A 17362-nucleotide genomic window follows, 5' to 3' on the forward strand; every position below is an offset into this window, starting at 1 on the left:
AAAAATAGTTATGTTATTAGTCCAACTTAGAAAATTATGGGCACATGTTCTAAAAAAATAGTTACGTTATTAGTCTAACTAATTATGAATGTGTTACAACTAATCTAAAACTAAAACTATTAAACTATAAACATTAATTTTGTCTGGGATTCAAAGTGTTAAATTATAACATTATCTCTCAAAGCACACGTACATTTATTTCTTTGAGAGATAAACTTATAACACTATCCCACAATAATTTCATGTTATGCATTACCATGATAAAAATAAGCACAGTACTAGTCCCAAGCACTGTAGCCCTACTGTAGAAAAGACGTAAATATTATAGGAAAAATTGGCCCAACAATTCATCCATTCATCAAAGTACCCAATGCAACTAATAATGATTCTTTCACCACTGTTGTCTTGCAGACATCCCACAATAACACTAGATTCACAACCATGGAAGCAAAGAAAAAGAGGGGTTTTGTACTTTTTCTGAGGACTAATATGCCAAATACTTTAATAGTAGCAGACAAAGTGGTATAAAGTGTATATCACAAAGTGGCATAAAAAATTTTATATTTAAAAATAATCTACTCCAACTCAATAAAGCAATTCTAAACTACTATTATTTTAATTAGAATACTTTTCATTTTACTTTCTTCTCATTTAAAATTTTTTTTTACTCTTGTTGTTTTCTTAACCACACACCTGTCTTTTGTCTAAACTTGTACACTTGCTTTTGTTGAAATTTTCTCTTAACCATACACATGGTGAAGCCTTGGAGATATTAACTAATTGGATGGTTCAATTAACAGAAGTAAAGAGGAAACAGAGTAAAAAGCAAATCAGTTGAGTTCTCCAGCACTTCTCACTTTCAAATTTACAGCAGTTCTACAACAGTTTTCTAGTAGTTCTCACTTTCAAATTTCTAAATATAATTTTTTTTTTAGCTGTACAGGTAACTTTCTTCGTTTCTTTTCCTTTCATTTTTAGGTGTACAGAATGCTAGCTTTTTTTTTTTTTGGTTTTTAGGTGTACAAAAACACTATATATCACTCTCATGAATGACTAGCAAACAGTTCATTAAAAAAAAAAAGACTAGCAAACAACCGAAAAGAAAAAAGAAAAAGATAGACATACTTGGCTTGAGCAATAACCGAAAATTGCAGCAGACAAAAGAAAAAGAAAGACCAGCGGCAGCAGCTTCACTTTGTAGAGGACGGGCAATATCGTGCAAGAATGATAGCTATATTTTTTTACGTCTGAATGAGAAAAAAATGGCTGATATTAAAGGGGTATTTTAGGGATTTTAACAAAAATTTTATTAAACCTAAATCCATTCCCTCTCATTCCTCCCAATTTTGAGAGGAACAAAAATTTGAGATTTTGAGGGAAAATGGAGGAATAAGCATTCCCTCCTAACTGTTCTATTTCCTCCTACTTAAACTCCCAAACAAGGGAATCGATTTTTCATTCCCTCCATTAAAATTCCCAAACAAGGAGAGGGAAGAATATTCTAAAAATATTCCTTTTATTCAATTCCATTCCATTCCCTCCTCCCAAACGGAGCCTTAGATCTTTTTTTCTCTTGATTTTTTTAGTTTTTTATGTTTTAGAAGGGGAGAGATATAAAAGGGCAACAAAAATACAAATTTACCCATATTTTTAACAGAGGTGGGTAACAGGAGACTAACGGACCTTACCTCAGGTGGGTAAAGTGACACTTTTCAAACCATAGGTAGGTAAAGTAATTTCAAGTGAAACCACAGGTGGGTTTAGTGTAATTTTTTTTTTTTTTTTTTTGGTTACAGTGGATGGTTTCAAGTTCCAACATCATATTGGGCAGTTCTAATATCATATATAACTATTCAACTGTTACATTTAGTGATTCCCTTATTTTTTAGTCACATTAAATGGTTCCAACATTATAGTACAAACATTACATGTGACTATACCATTATTACATTCAGTAGTTCCCTTATTTTTTTAGTCACATTAGATGGCTTTAATGTCACATTGGATAGTACAAACATCACATATGCCACGTACCATTATCACATTTGGTAGTTCCCTTAACTTTTAGTCACATTGAATGATTCCGAGGTCACATTGAGCAATATCTACATCACATATGACTATATCATTGCTACAGTCAGTGGTTCCATTATTTTTTAGTCACATTAGATAGTTCCAACCTCACATTACACACTACCAACATTACATATGACTATACCATTATCACATTAGTTAGTTGCCTTATTTTTTTTAATCACATTGGATGGTTCCAACCTCACTTTGAGATGTCACGTGTACTATCAAGTGGCTTAAATAAAATTTATAAAAATGTTAATTTAAATTTTCTCACTAATGTGCTTCTCTCATATCTCTCTCTCTCTCTCTCTCTCTCTCTCTCTCTCTCAAGAATTATAATAATCTCTTTTTAGTGAGAGACAATTTTAGATATAGAATAATGTACATTATAATACAATACAAATAGATATTGAACAAATCTTAATAAGTGGTGTGATTAATCAAGTTTATTTATCTCTAAAAGAAATTATGTTCATGTTTTCACATGCATCGCATGCTAAGTAAATTTGCATACCGGTAAATATAATGAGAGCAAAGTAAACTTTTAGCCCATAAAATTTGGGATTGTTTTCACTTTGACACTTAATATTTTAAATAAATTTCATTTTAACCATTCATGATTGATTCTGTTTACATATTGACCTTTTATAATTCAAAATTTTCATTTTGGTCCTTCATATTTGATTCAAGTGTAATATTAGACATTCGTGTTTAATTTAGTGTTTTGTTTGGCCCTTCATCAAAATGAAAATTGTGAAATGTAAAGGGCCAAATAGAAATAAAGATGAAGGACTAAAATGAAAATTTTAAAACTCAAAGGCCAATATGAAAACAACCCAAAACTCTATGGGCCACGGGTATAATTTAATCAAATAATGAATTAACCTGGAGATTTTATTTTCTAAAACATGTGAAACAAAAAGTATTCACATACATGGTTATCAATATACCAATCCAAATTAAGATCCTAAGATCCTACACCCCTAAAACTTTTTTAATCTCACTAGGATCTCTACTTATGTGAAATCTGTGTGGGATCCCAATCTCATAACAATACTAAAGATCATGTGCTATAAAGGAAAATTCAAAATTTTCTTTTTTTGCTTATTTCAGGCATCCATATGGAACCCAAAGGCCCAAAACTAATAAAAAAAACGTAATAAACAAATTGGCACAGTGGCTCTAGCACAAATTGATTAAAACAAAAAATAAAACACTAAGGCTCATGTCAGTCGTCACCTTAACCTATTAAATAAAATCACTGAAGATAGAAGAGAAAAGAAGAGACTAGACTACTAGAGAGTAGAAGGTGAGGGCAAAAAAACTAAGAACAATGACGCCACTGTGAGAGAGACCATTGACAACAAAGGTGTTCATCTTTTTGTAATTCCGCTAACAATGACGAGAATGTTATTTATAATAATCAACCATACTTTGAATAACACATTCAAGATAACCAAAACTTTGGTCTTGATGATTGAGTGTGTTTGTGGTGTTGTTTGAAATATTGTTGTTTGTTTTTTGTTATTTATGTGAGACATTTGGTTTAGGTATTGACGTTGTTATTTGCTTTTGAGATGTTTATGTGAAATATTATATATGTTTGGAGATGCTTAACTTAAAACTTGGTATTTGTAAGTTGTAATTTTTTGAACTTTGAACTTTCTTTATGTATTTGTAATTTGGTACTTTGCCTTTTACTAATAATTTCATTAATTTGTATCAAAATTTGCTTCTTTTTCAAGGGTTTTTTACTAATATATATTATGAATTATAATTATATGTATTTTTTAATATTTTTTCTAATCAGAAAGTAATATTTTACGATTCTCATGCCGCTCCTATGAACCGATCCCTGAACCTTCTTACCGATCCCGTAAAATATCTCAATCCTAATAACCTTGCTCTAATCCAAAAATAAAAAAGCTAGGCTTGTCAAAAATTGCATTGTGACATTCACAATGATAAATAAAAAATAAAATAAAATAAATTACCCTAAGCCACTTTCAACAGCTGACCCACCCCATTATGCCTCTAAAATTCAAAGCTGAAAGCCCTTTATAAATGGAAAATATTAACAAATGACTAAGAGAGCATTTGTCAGTAAATCATTTTAGAAAATTTTTTATGAAAAAAGAGAAATAGCAAAATTTAGTTACAAAATTGATTAACCTTACTTAATAAAATTCATTATTACATATTTTAAAAATCTAACTATTAAATTGCATGTTCTTTGCACTCTTAATAGTTAATACACATCAAATTTTTTGTCAATCGAATATTATTTAATATATGATCTATTATCCTATATTTTATGCATAATTTCAAACTACAAAAATTGCAATTTAAACAATTTATTGATAACAACTATTGATCTTTAATTTTTTAGAAATTTTGCAAGAATAAAGAATATAAGAAGAAAATGTAATTCAATGATAGATTTGTCAACATTCACCTCAAATAAAAAGATATTGAATAAGTTTATAACTTAAGATTACAACTAATTTTGTAACTAAACTTTGTCCAAAGAGAAAAAACAACTAAAATTTAAACAACTTTTTCAACTTCCCATAAAAGTGATATAAAAACTTTTTAAAAATAGTTTATTAACAATTACCTTAAGAACATCCGCTAACGTAGCTCTTTAGCTCTTTACAAATGAACGTAAAGAACTACAATTGCCACTCCACCCCCAACCGTGCAGTAGCTCTTTTAAGGCCAATCTAATTGAAATTCTTCCCTTTATAAATTGGGGTGAAACTTATGTGTAACAAGAGCATAGAAGCACTGGATGGGGGTATTCGAACAAACACACGACCATTTTAGAAGTGTCATGTCCATGTCACCTCCAATGCATAGAACTGATAGAAGCATAAAAGAGAAGCCAAACCCTATAAATTGTCTTGAGGCCTTTCCTTTGACAGAGGAAAACTCCACTTGACCAGAGAACATGATAATCACAAAACCAAGAATCAAGCATGCACGTAACCTCGAACTCTCAAGTATCAACTCCAACTATTTAACAACCTTTTAAATCAACTTCAAAATTGTCACAAAATACTCTCAAGGTCATACGCAAACTAACTCATTTGCCACCTTTCACTAACTAAAACCTGCCAATTCCAACCAAATGCTGTCTAATTAGAATCAGAAGATAATTGCTTAATGGCAAGTTGAGAACATAGTCCATTGATGTAGGACTATAACTGAGACAAGCTGAATTAAGCAATGGATCAAGGTCTGTTCCATTAAGTTAATCCTCAACCTATCAGCAAAAATATAGTTCTAATAATAACAATAATATAAATGAAAATACATACATACATACATACATACATATATATATATATATATATATATGGCAACAGTCTGGCTGACTCAACTAGACTGGGTCGCCCTTTGTCATCAAATAAGACCGGGATTCCAGTCTGAAACCCACACCATCCAAAGGCAGAAATGTACTGTAATCAGCTCTAGACAAAAATAGGTAAACCTGTATAAATCCCATCAAATTCAGGTAGGAATCAATACATGGACCCCTCAGGAGAAAGAGAAAAAGAAGGGGAGAAGGAAAACATCAAGAATAACTCAATGAGGGAGCACTATTTCAGGCTTAGCATGTGCACATAATCATGAAATCTAAAGTTCTCAGAACTATCCTAAAAAATAAAAGTTCAACTGTTAAATAAGCATCAAGGAGTGAAAAAGAGACGAGAAGCTTTCTTGAGGAGACTGCAATCCAAAGCCACCCTTCTACTCCTGCAAGGACAGGAAAATGGCATTAATACTAGAAGAGCTTAACAACAACAAAAATACTAGCTAAATCAATGATCATTCAGGTGAAATAGTAACAGACATTGCCACCAATATACCATCTGATCCCCCAAAACTCCTGAATTGTGCACTCAGTGAGGAATAAAAAGCAGCAATACACAGATCAGTAATGCAATTAAGTTCTATGGCTATTATCAAGGAACATGGAGATTAACCTAGTTCCAAGTTTTTTCAAACCAAATAAATAAATAAATAAAGGCGCTCTTGGAAGCCATTGCAAAATATCTAAAACTCATTCTAAAACACCAGGAAACATAAATGAAGATTGAAGTTTTAAAATGTCAAGGAACTTTATAGGGATAAGGAGAAGAGGCAACCATTATGGAGGCATATCAGTTACCTTTGATGGGCTAAGTCCACCAATTGAGAAAACACTAGCAATCACAATATACAAACAAAATTCGTGCAACCAGCATCTATCAAACTAAAGCATTCAATAAGCCATTTGACCCACCAATCCCTCAATATATCTATTTTTAACCCCACGAGGAAAAAGGCATGCCTCTTTTTTTTTAATTTTATTTTTCAATAAGTAATACTACCTCTTTCCCAATTTGTTATTCCTGTTTAGAAAACTCTTTTTTTTAAGGGAACATCATTTATTGTCTTGTCTCTTGAATAAAAAGACAAGTTTCCAAAATTACCCTTAAACAAAGTTCTCAAAAAAATTTATCATTTAAACTGCTTGTGTTTGGTAGGGGCATAATAGGAAATTCAATAAATTAATGATTTTTAATTTTAAAAGCAGGACAATTTTGGGAAATCCCAAAATGGAATACAACAATTTGGGACAAATGAAGTAAATTTTATTGATATAGAGAAAAAACTTGACGTCCACAGTTCTACAAAGTTCTCCTAAAGAATTACATGAAAGATAAATCACATTCTAAAAGAAATTGATTATATAAAATCTACAAGCAAATTTGTATCACTAGTTTCCAAAGTGTGGGATCACTTGAACAATGATCTCAAAAACAAAGATTTTGTGCCACAACTAAGATCTCCAGTACCTTAAAAACACAATTATTCCTCTCCTCCATATGTCCCATGATAAGAATAAAGGGGATAAATTCCAAGCAAAAGAGCTTCCGTATTTACCTAACCAATTCCTCCATGTTAGAAGTAGCTCCACAACGCTCTTAGACATTCCAAATTAAACCCCAAACATAGAAAATAAAGTCCACAACTCTCTTGCAACTATGCAGTTGCAATAAAATATTACCCTACCCTAAAAATAGAATGTCACCTGGAAGGACTTTCCCCCATGTTGCTGTCCACACAAAGAATGCAACTCATTTTGTAGTCGTAGTTTGCCAAATACTCGTCTAAGGAAATCTCCCACCACAAGACCCGTGCAAAGCCTCATAATAAGACCAAACATCAAACTTACTGTTACCATTCAAACTCCATCTCAAGCGGTCAAGGCTCACTCAAGATGTTGGAATATAAGGTGTCAAACATAGTCAATTTGGTCCAATACCCAATAATTAAAATCACACCCAAATATGATATTCCATGACCATGGCCGCCTTGCATTTGGAATCTCCAAATAGGAGAGAACAGAGCCATCCCTGTCCCTTTTTATTGAACACAAATCTGGATATAATTCTTTCAAAGCTCAACTCTCACACCATATGTCATGCCAGAACCTCAAACTATGACCACCTCCAACCTGATGATGAATGAAAACAACAAAACTCTCCCAGTCTATCCCAATGCTTCAACATAAGCTGCAACCATGTGTGCTTCTAATTACTCTGTTGTCTACTGACCCCAAGCTTCCCATATTTCATGCCAACAACTCTTCTCCAAAGATGATCCCCATTCTTGTGTAAATTTAGATTCTTTTTGATAAGTCTTGTGTAATTTTAGATTCATCTCCCATCCTCCTCTACACCAACACCCCCCCCCCCCTTCTCTCTCTCCAAAAAGAAATTTCCACTACAATCTCTCCAACGATTAGCCACATAAGTAACTTCCAAACTGTTATCACCTTGTATGAAAATCCAAACAAATTGAGTTTTAAAAGCCAATTATCAAACAAATTTTCAGACACACCAGTCAGAGCCATTGGACCCATGAAAGTCTCCTTTTTTTTTGGCTAGAGCAAAGCCATGTCTATGGAAGGAGCTAACTCTTCCAGATTTAAAACACTATAATAGAATACAATTATGCATTTCAAAAATGTTGGCATAGAAAAATTTTGATAAAGAAACATCATCTAATACCAAAAGAAACAAAATAAGGTAACTTTTTTATTTTGATACAAGATAGAATCTACTGTAGCCTAATCTAAGTGTATATGTGTATGAAGCTCCCTCCTGGAGACTTGAACCTCGGTCCTTGTCTCCCACACCCCACAAGCACTTATACTTGTAGAGTGACCATCGCACCAAGGGTATATTTTTTTATTAGCAAATTTCCTAAGGCACAAGTTCCTAGGTGCCAAATTACAGTTTTGAATCCAATCTGTTTGGCATCAGCTTTTAGCATCAGTTTTTAAAGCCTCTTTTTTTCCACTTTTTCTCACTTTTTTCAAGGTATAAGTATACTTTAACACACTTTCAACAAAAAGTTTTCAGCAAAAGACTAAATAAGTTGTTTTCAAACGGACACTCATTTGAAATGATCAAATTTACATGAAGTCACATAATGACAAGGCTATCAAGCAAGAGACACCAGACACTCACCATTAACAAATTCCTAGAAACCACAATATATGTACTCTGTTCCCAAAACTAATTATGACAACTATGACTAGAACTTTAACACACTTTCAACAAAAAGTTTTCAGCAAAAGACTAAATAAGTTGTTTTCAAACGGACACTCATTTGAAATGATCAAATTTACATGAAGTCACATAATGACAAGGCTATCAAGCAAGAGACACCAGACACTCACCATTAACAAATTCCTAGAAACCACAATATATGTACTCTGTTCCCAAAACTAATTATGACAACTATGACTAGAATCTAGCATAGTTATTAAATCCATACCAAACCACCGGTTAAACCGTGAAACCCGTGAACCAAAGCATTATCCGAAATGGTTTGATGTAAAATACCGGATATGCAATGACCCATTTTATCAAACCGTGTAAACTGATGGATTGCACAAGTAAATCTTTTTAATCTGCGGATAAAACGAAAAAAAAATGTGTGTATCTTTGAAAAAACTCAAAAACATTGAACTAAACTACTTAAGTCATTGAACTTTGAAGTCATCAGTTTTTTTTTATAGGTAACCAGAGAACTATTATTAATGAGTAAATAAGGAAGATTACAAGTTAATCATGATGATGAACAGCAAGAAAAAGACAAAACAAACAACAAAAAGAAAAAGAGGGCAATCTGGAAACTAATCTAAGGGAAAACGTAAACTCAGAGAGAAGAAAAATCAGTAAAACCCCAACAACAAAACCACTCAAAAAGACTACACTGGCATAAAACCTTTAACTCATCCAACATCTTCTCATTGTGCTCAAAGGAGTGATGATTTCATTCCAACCAAACAATCCACATTAAGCACCTTGGAATCAAATTCCAAATTTTCGAATTATGCTTCCCAAGCCATCGATGCCAACAAGATAACAATTCCACTACCGATCCTAGCATAACCCAATGAATACCAAAATCCTGAAGCATAAAAGTCCATAGGGTATGTGTAACAGAACAATGAAGAAGAAGGTGGTCCACCGACTCTCCATCACAACAACACATACAACACCAATTTGCCAAATGGCGACCCCTAAGCATGAGATTATCCAAAGTGAGAATCCGATCATGAGCAACTGCCCACAAAAAGAAAGTCACTCGCTTAGGAACCTTTGGTTTCCAAACACCCTTCCAAGGAAACAAAGAATTCGAAGTACCCTGAATTGCAGGGTAGTAAGACCGGGTGTCAAACTTACCATCAACTTTGAGCCACCAACAAAGTGACTCTCCTATCACCCCAAGGAATATAGGTTTGGATAAACTGAAGTAGAGAATAAGATGTAGCTAGCTCCCAGCCTTCACAAGCTCTATAAAACCTTAAATCCTACTCTAACGGTACCTCCTTCCAGAGTCCATAAAACCTCAGAGATACGAGCATCATTGGCAACTGAACACACATAGAGCTCAAGATAGAGATCTTTTAGAGCATCCACAGCAGTAGAGCTAAAAATTTAGCAATTTAGCTTCACCAAAAGTTACTTTATCTATTTTACCTACACACATTCTGCAGCAGTGGATTTATTTTAACTTTCAACACAATAAAATAATATAAACATCACAATAAAATAATATATCTACCACAATAAAATAATACATCTCACTACAATAAAAACACCACAATAAAAAGGTAATGTGAACACAAAATAAAAAATTAATTTTTTTTTTAGCTCTCATGAACAGTGCACATCTATCTATAGATGTGCACTGTAGCAATAAGCTAAAAAAATATAGATTTAGCTCCACTGCTGCATGCTTCTTTTTGGTGTTTTGGTGGAGCTAAAATAGCTATATAGCTATTTAGCTCCACTGTTGCAAGTGCTCTTAGGGTATTATCACCAATCCACCTATCATGCCAAAAGCGAACACGAGTGCCTTCACCCACTACAAAAGACAGATGCTTAGAAAATCTCTCCTACCCTTCATGAATACTTCTCCAAAGACCACATCCATGAGTCCTCCTACAAACTTTAGTAATCTACCCCCCTTGACCCTCACCATATTTTGTGGAAATAACTCTCCACCAAAGATGGGTAACTTCATGACCATACCTCCACAACTATTTTCTTAATAAAGCTTAATTAAACACGCCTTTTCCAAAGCCACCAAAGGATATTTGAAACTCCCCTCAAAAGACCCCCAAAGAAAATTCATCCGAATACTTTCCAATCTAAAAACCACAACTTTAGGAAGAGTAAAAAGAGATAAAAGTACGTTGGAGGACTTGAGAGAGTACTCTTCAGTAACGTGAGCCTACCACCCTTAGATAAATAGAGACTCTTCCACCCTGATAGTTTCTTCTCCATCTTCTCCAAAATAGGATTCCAAATCGAAGTTGTCTTAAAAGAAGTTCCCAACAGCATCCCCAAATATTTCATAGGCACACTGCCCACTCTACAATGAAGAATATTAGTCAGTGCATCTAGATTATTCACCTCTCCAACAGGGACAATCTCACTTTTCCCAACATTGACCTTCAAACCCGTAAAAGCCTGAAAACAAGACAACGCCAACCTTATGGACAACATCTGTTCCCTAGAAGCATCACAAAACAACAAATGGGAAATACGCACACCGATAGTATTCACTGCTCCCACAAGAAAACCTCAAATAAGATTACTCTCCTCTGTCTTCCTCAAAAGTCTGCTTAAAACCTCAATTATCAAGAGAAACAAAAGCAAGAATAATGGGTCTCCTTGTCTCAACCCATGAGAACTTCCGAAAAACCTTCAGGGGATCCATTTACCAGGACCTAAAAACAGATAGAAGTAACACAAACTTTAATCAACCCCCTCCATTTCAACCCAAAAACCATCCGACCCAACAAATAAAACAAGGCCTCCCAGTTCAAATGGTCATATACTTTTTCAATATCAAGCTTGCAAACCACACCTGGCAAACGGCTCTTCAACCTACTATCCAGGCATTCATTTGCAATGAGCACTGAATCCAAAATCTGTCTTCCGCCAAAAAATGAATTTTGAGTCTCAGAGATGAGATTATCCAAAACCACCCTCAACCTATTAGCCAACACCTTCGAAAGCAACTTGTACAAACTACCCACCAGACTGATAGGGCGAAAGTCCTTAATGTTAATGGCATTATACTTCTTAGGAATTAAAGTGAGAAACGAAGCATTAATAGACCGTTCAAACTCAGAGTACCAATGAAAATAATCAAAAAAATCCATGACATCCTTTTACCACAACACTCCAACATTTGTGAAAAAAGCATCAGTTGTATTTGGAGACTTAAATTATTTTGTTATGTTCTAAGGTTTAATGATTAAGCTAAAAATTTATTTTGAATTTCTATGAGATAAGTTGTTTCAAGACTTTTGGACTATATAACTTGGTTATTGGATGATTTATGCGAATGATGTGTTTTTTTTTTTTTATTCTCGAACTTTATGCCATATGATGTAATTTTTTTATTGTTATAATTTATTAAGTTAGCTAAATGAAGTATTTTTATTTTATTTTAGCTGTTTTTTATTATTATAAATATATTATTTAATTAATTAATAAACCTACAATTTAACCAATGAACCAGTTAACCAATTCTTCAGCTGGGTCAACCTCCGGTATGGTTATCATAACCATGGAATCTAGATCAAAATGTGGTAAGCTATGACAATTGCAAGGGCAGATGATATCAGAATTATCCTCCTACTAAGACACATGTAATTCTTCATCCAATTTATGAGACAGTTGCTTATTTTCACATACCTATGTTCTCCAGTCCTACAGTTTTAGAAATTCTTTCAGACCACTATAGTAAAATGCTGAGCGGCCAACTGTTAATTTGATATCCTTAGCCTAGTTAATCACAACAGACACCTGACATTATCCTGTCATTGAAGCATTATGATCTCAAACCAATGGGGAACAAAATAATACAGGTTCTCAAGGTCATTGCACCTCTCAAGGTCTCACACACACATTACACTCAGTGGTACATTAGAGATTAGAGTGGGAGAATGCACACACACACTCCAAAAGCCACAAGACAAAGTCATACCTGTTCCATGGCTGTAGGTTCACTATCCCTCTGTTCCTCCGAATCTTCTGGCCCACCATCATCCTCATTCTCACTATTGGAGACCATATTCTCATCCTTCTCTTTAACGCCATTTGCCCCAGTCTCAGCATCTAATTTCAAATCGGAAGGAAGCTGACCTGACTTTAATGCCTGCTCATCAAAACCAAGTTAACTTGTGCCTTGCATTCTTTCACTCTTCATTACACTCAGTGTAATGTTACTAGCATAAAAAGAAGACAGTCTAAAATAAAAAAGTAATTTCAATTAATCAAAATGTAAGGACCTTTTCAAGTCTTGCAACCTCTTCAAGAGTCTGGGAGTTCACAATGGCAGCCTACATACAGTGAAAAGACGTTAAAAATTGGGAAACCTTGATTATAATCTTAAACATGAATCTAATGACAATATACAGAGGCATATACAAACATTATATGAAAATAACATTGTAACAAGAAGTCTCAGGGAAAAAACTTGGCTCACTAATTCAAACTAAAGTTGAAAGATGTCTACCTTTACTAATTATAGATTTGAACAGTTTTGGCCAATAAAAGTCTTATGTGCGTGACTGTGTGATTGTGAAGGAATAATATTGCTAAGAGTTCAAATTCCCAAAATCCACAACCACTCAAAATTTCAAGTACTAGGAATTGTAAATAAAATAATGTCAAAAAGGTTTTTTTATGATTAAAAATAATTTATTAAAACAAAAGACTAGGAGATTATATAGGATGTGTAACTTGCTACTCCTAAGCAATTACAACCAGAAATTCAACAAATCTAAGAATCTTAAAACGATATAACAGGGATGTTGCCCAATACATTCATCCAATCATACAAAAGATCATAACAGGGACTGTTTAATATTGTGAATTCGGTGTTCAACACCATCAAAAGCCCTGCCATTCCTTTCTTGCCATATAGTCCCAGAAGATGCATAGAGGCGCAGCCCTCCAGGCTCTTAACAAGCCAGGATTTTAACTATTGTATTTGGCATATCCCAAGAAACTCCAAATAAAGCCAACACAAGAGATCATGACTTTCTACAAACCTAACAATGATCCACTGTCATCTGTCCACCATTCTTACACATACAACACCAGTCCAAAATTATAATGTGCTGCTTACACAAATTATCAACAGCCAAGGAAGAACTAGACACTAAAAGAATGCCATAAATATGCTATATAAGGATAAATTTACTAAGAGCTTTTATTTCCAAGAATTGCAACCACTTGAAATATTTTATTTCCAAGAGACACCAATAGATGATAAACCTCACAGTACCTAAAAAGAAAAACAAGAGAGATACTAGACCTCACAATCCTTTAGTGGACTCTGAAACAACGAATGCACTACCTTTAAAACTAACATGCACGATAGAAAGAAACTATATCAGCCATAGATATTATCTAATCAACATCTTGAAAACATAGACTCCAACATTTTATGAGCAACCTCAATGCATCGAAAGTTCAAATATTCAACTCTTGCCAAGCATCCACATATGGCAATGCAAAGAAGATATTAAATCTTGTATCTCTATCTTTATAAGCAATTTAATTTATTGAAGAAAAGGAAAAGGGCCTTGAAGCTCAATTGGCACTTTGTGGTATTTCCAACATAAGTGTCCAGGTTCAAATCCTCACCCCCCCCCCCTCCCAAAATATGTATTATCACCAAAAAATAAAATTAATAATAATAATGATAATAATAATAATTTTTATTATTATTATTATTGAAGAAGAGGACTACCTTATGTACAAAAGTAATACACAAGATAGCCTACAGAATTACATCAAAAAAATTACGAGCAAATGAAAGAGATTCTTTAAAGTCTACAATGGAACGATTATCATTGAGACCCAATACAATAAACTATTCAAGTAGAAATCTAAGGAAAGATGTCTTCAGCTGCATTTCCAAAGCTTCAACATCTTCAAAAGGGCACTAATTCCTCTCCCTATACAATATCCACATCAAGCATAAGGAGTTTAAATCTTTTTTTCTCTACTTCAAACCTATGAAAATACTGTTAATAACCTCCAATCATCCACTAAACAACAGATAAGATTATTTACCTTAAAAAAAACAGAGCTTCTAAGGCCATTAAGTAGAGGTCAACAACACCTTCGCTTAGATAAACCCAAAATGCCTAGGACATGCTAAATATCCCATAAGGATAATTTTACAGACTAATCATTTCTTCACTTCACTAAGATAAAACAAAAAGGGCATATTAATAATAAGAAACTTAGTATAAACACTAAAAGAGTTGCTACATGCATGTGACTTTATTTATACATGTATGTGATTCATAGAAAAGTACATGTACACATGCAATATCTGATATACCCCAACCACAGAATAATAAGCCTTTTCATTATATTTATAGAGAGAGAGAGAGAGAAGTGACAACCTAAATAAGAAAATTCACAACCTTCAATCCCTAAATGAGGCATATGCTTTATAATTAACTAGATCTATCACGCATTGCTATGGATACTAAATGCTTAGATGAATACAAAATACCTTGATAGCTATGATTTGCTCAGGTGTTGGGGCAGTCACTTTCTGAGTTTGTTGTTCCTCTGCGACTTCTGATACATTGGGTACCTCACCTGGTGTAAAAGTTGTGGTGGATTCCTTTTTAGCCTCTTCTTCAACTTCTTTAGATGCAAACAAATTTCTTGCTTCCAGTCTCTCCTATTATTATGGAATATGATCATCAAAATGAACGCAAAAGAGGAGTAAGAGATGTGAAAAAAATAATAATAAGAAGGAAGCGTTGTATTGAAGTTGTGGAAATTCCATCAAATGTATGAATGAATACTCAACCTATATGACAGTAACTTCTTAATTTAGGTTTGTGTGTGTGTGTGTGTTTTGACAACATTCTACTCAAGGATATGACACATAAATATTTAAACAGAAATAGTGAATACAAAGTCTGGAATCAATAGAGAAACACAAATTAGAAGAAAAAGTAGAAGGATAATGCCTGAATTTTCTGCTTTCTATGCAGTGAAGCTTGGGGTGGGGTCCAGGCTGTTGCCCAACATAGAGTCATAGATGCCCAATAAATATGCCAAATAATAAGTGTACAGTAACATAGCTAAATACACCGTTTCTCTATTTCACTGTTTACTCTGTTGATGGTTTTTTAGATTCTTATCTGATTTAGTACCCAAAAAAAAAAAAAAAATACAATACATAGTTGTTTAGAATTTCCAGAATGGTTCAAGTTTAATAGTGCTCTTATTTTGAAGTTTTAAAGTGAAGGTCCAAATTTCAGTTGAATTGGGAAGAAAAGGTTATTTGGATAAATGAGTCCTCCTAAGAATAATGTAAAAGCACTTGGCAGCATTATGGTTCTAAGAGGCCAATAAACAACGAGCTTTATGGTAAGCTTCAGATGGTGATACCCATAACTATTGCAAGAAAACAGCAAACACAAGCTTGGTGCAATTAAAAAGCCTCACCTTGTTTTTCACCTTTTTGAAATCTAGAACCCGAAGCTGCTTTAGCTTGTGAATCACATATAGCCTATAGTTGGGTTTCTTGGTAATGTTATTATCCAACAGACTAAGAAACTGTAGCTTGGGAAGGGATGCAAGAGGGTCAATCTCTACCAAGTTGACAAGCCTATTGTTCGTAAGAACTAATGTGTGTAGCTTTGGCAAGAACTCTGCAATACATTAAACATAGTACTTCCAATGTTAATAAACGATGGTACAAGAAACATAACGAACGGAAGTGCTGTGTTTAAATCTAATCTTATAGTTATAGTTACCTCCAATGTTGGGATTGATACGCGTAATTCTATTATTATTAATAATCAAAGTACCCAAACGATTAAGGAGCGGAAAGTTTTCAAGCTTAACAATCTCATTGTCAGACAAATCAATTGTGTCGAATTGGTCCTGCCCAACCATGAAAAAAAAAAAAGAGTGAAAAATTAGGCTGATTGTTCAGCCAAAACCAAGCTGCAAATACATACATAAACTTGAAGTTATAGTTTAAAAAAAAAAAAATCAAAATTTTCATCAAATTTTAATAAAGAGGGAAAATAGCTGACCTCAGTGGCACCCAAGTTTTCTATCACAGGAATCTTGTTACCTGAAAACCCAAATTAGATATTTTGGGTAGGAGTTAATTTTATAGGGCACAAAAGAATTAATTAATTTTAGGGTTTGGGGAAAGAAAGAAAGAATACCTCGAAGATCTAACTCACGCTCCTTGATGGCATTGAAAAAATGAGGGCTTTTCCAAATCAAGTCGGCGGTGAGCCTCACCATTTTTCTTTTGAACTCTACTACTGATTACTTTGAAGCAGGTTAGTCTACTGAACAACAAAGTCGGCTGCCTACACATACACCGAAACAACGCTGAGGCGATGCGGGGTCACACTCTTTCTCTCTCTCTCTCTACTACTCGCCCTCCGGGTTTGCCCTTTTTATATTTTATTTACTTTGTTACTTAACTCTCTTTCTTTTCTTTTCTTCTTTTGTTTGATTTGCCAATTGCGATGAAACTACTGCTACTATTTTTTTACGTACTTCTTTTTTTCTTTTCTTTTCTTTTTTTCTACCTACAAAATCAAACGTACAGCCAAAATGAAAGAAACATAAAGAATCAAAATGTAATAAATAACCTCAAACTTTACACACCCAAAATGTTTTTGAAGCGATTGATAGTG

The 17362-nt window shown here is 33.7% G+C and overlaps 1 protein-coding gene across 1 annotated transcript; it reads right to left on the reverse strand.

Moving 5' to 3' along the window:
* Nucleotides 1-5550: 5550 nt before the first annotated feature.
* Nucleotides 5551-17112, reverse strand: LOC142628305 (U2 small nuclear ribonucleoprotein A'). The gene is made up of 8 exons (XM_075802401.1): nt 16880-17112; nt 16742-16782; nt 16457-16586; nt 16146-16351; nt 15196-15369; nt 12950-13000; nt 12646-12816; nt 5551-5835 (listed from the first exon to the last, which is right to left on the reverse strand). Exons 1-8 carry the CDS (start codon nt 16959-16961, stop codon nt 5830-5832), a joined length of 861 nt encoding a protein of 286 aa, XP_075658516.1. The 5' UTR covers nt 16962-17112; the 3' UTR covers nt 5551-5829.
* Nucleotides 17113-17362: the final 250 nt, after the last annotated feature.

The sequence above is a fragment of the Castanea sativa genome, chromosome 3 (genome assembly GCF_040712315.1).
Source record: "Castanea sativa cultivar Marrone di Chiusa Pesio chromosome 3, ASM4071231v1".
NCBI classification, from domain to species: Eukaryota; Viridiplantae; Streptophyta; class Magnoliopsida; order Fagales; family Fagaceae; genus Castanea; species Castanea sativa.

What these genes read in the sequence shown, in the direction of transcription:
- LOC142628305 (XM_075802401.1), bottom strand. Translation starts at nt 16,961, where the DNA reads ATGGTGAGGCTCACCGCCGACTTGATTTGGAAAAGCCCTCATTTTTTC. An exon ending in TCAAAAAGGTGAAAAACAAG is followed by an intron (nt 15,370 to 16,145) that starts GTGAGGCTTTTT and finishes CCATAATAATAG; the next exon opens with GAGAGACTGGAAGCAAGAAA. An exon ending in AGCAAATCATAGCTATCAAG is followed by an intron (nt 13,001 to 15,195) that starts GTATTTTGTATT and finishes CACTGTATGTAG; the next exon opens with GCTGCCATTGTGAACTCCCA.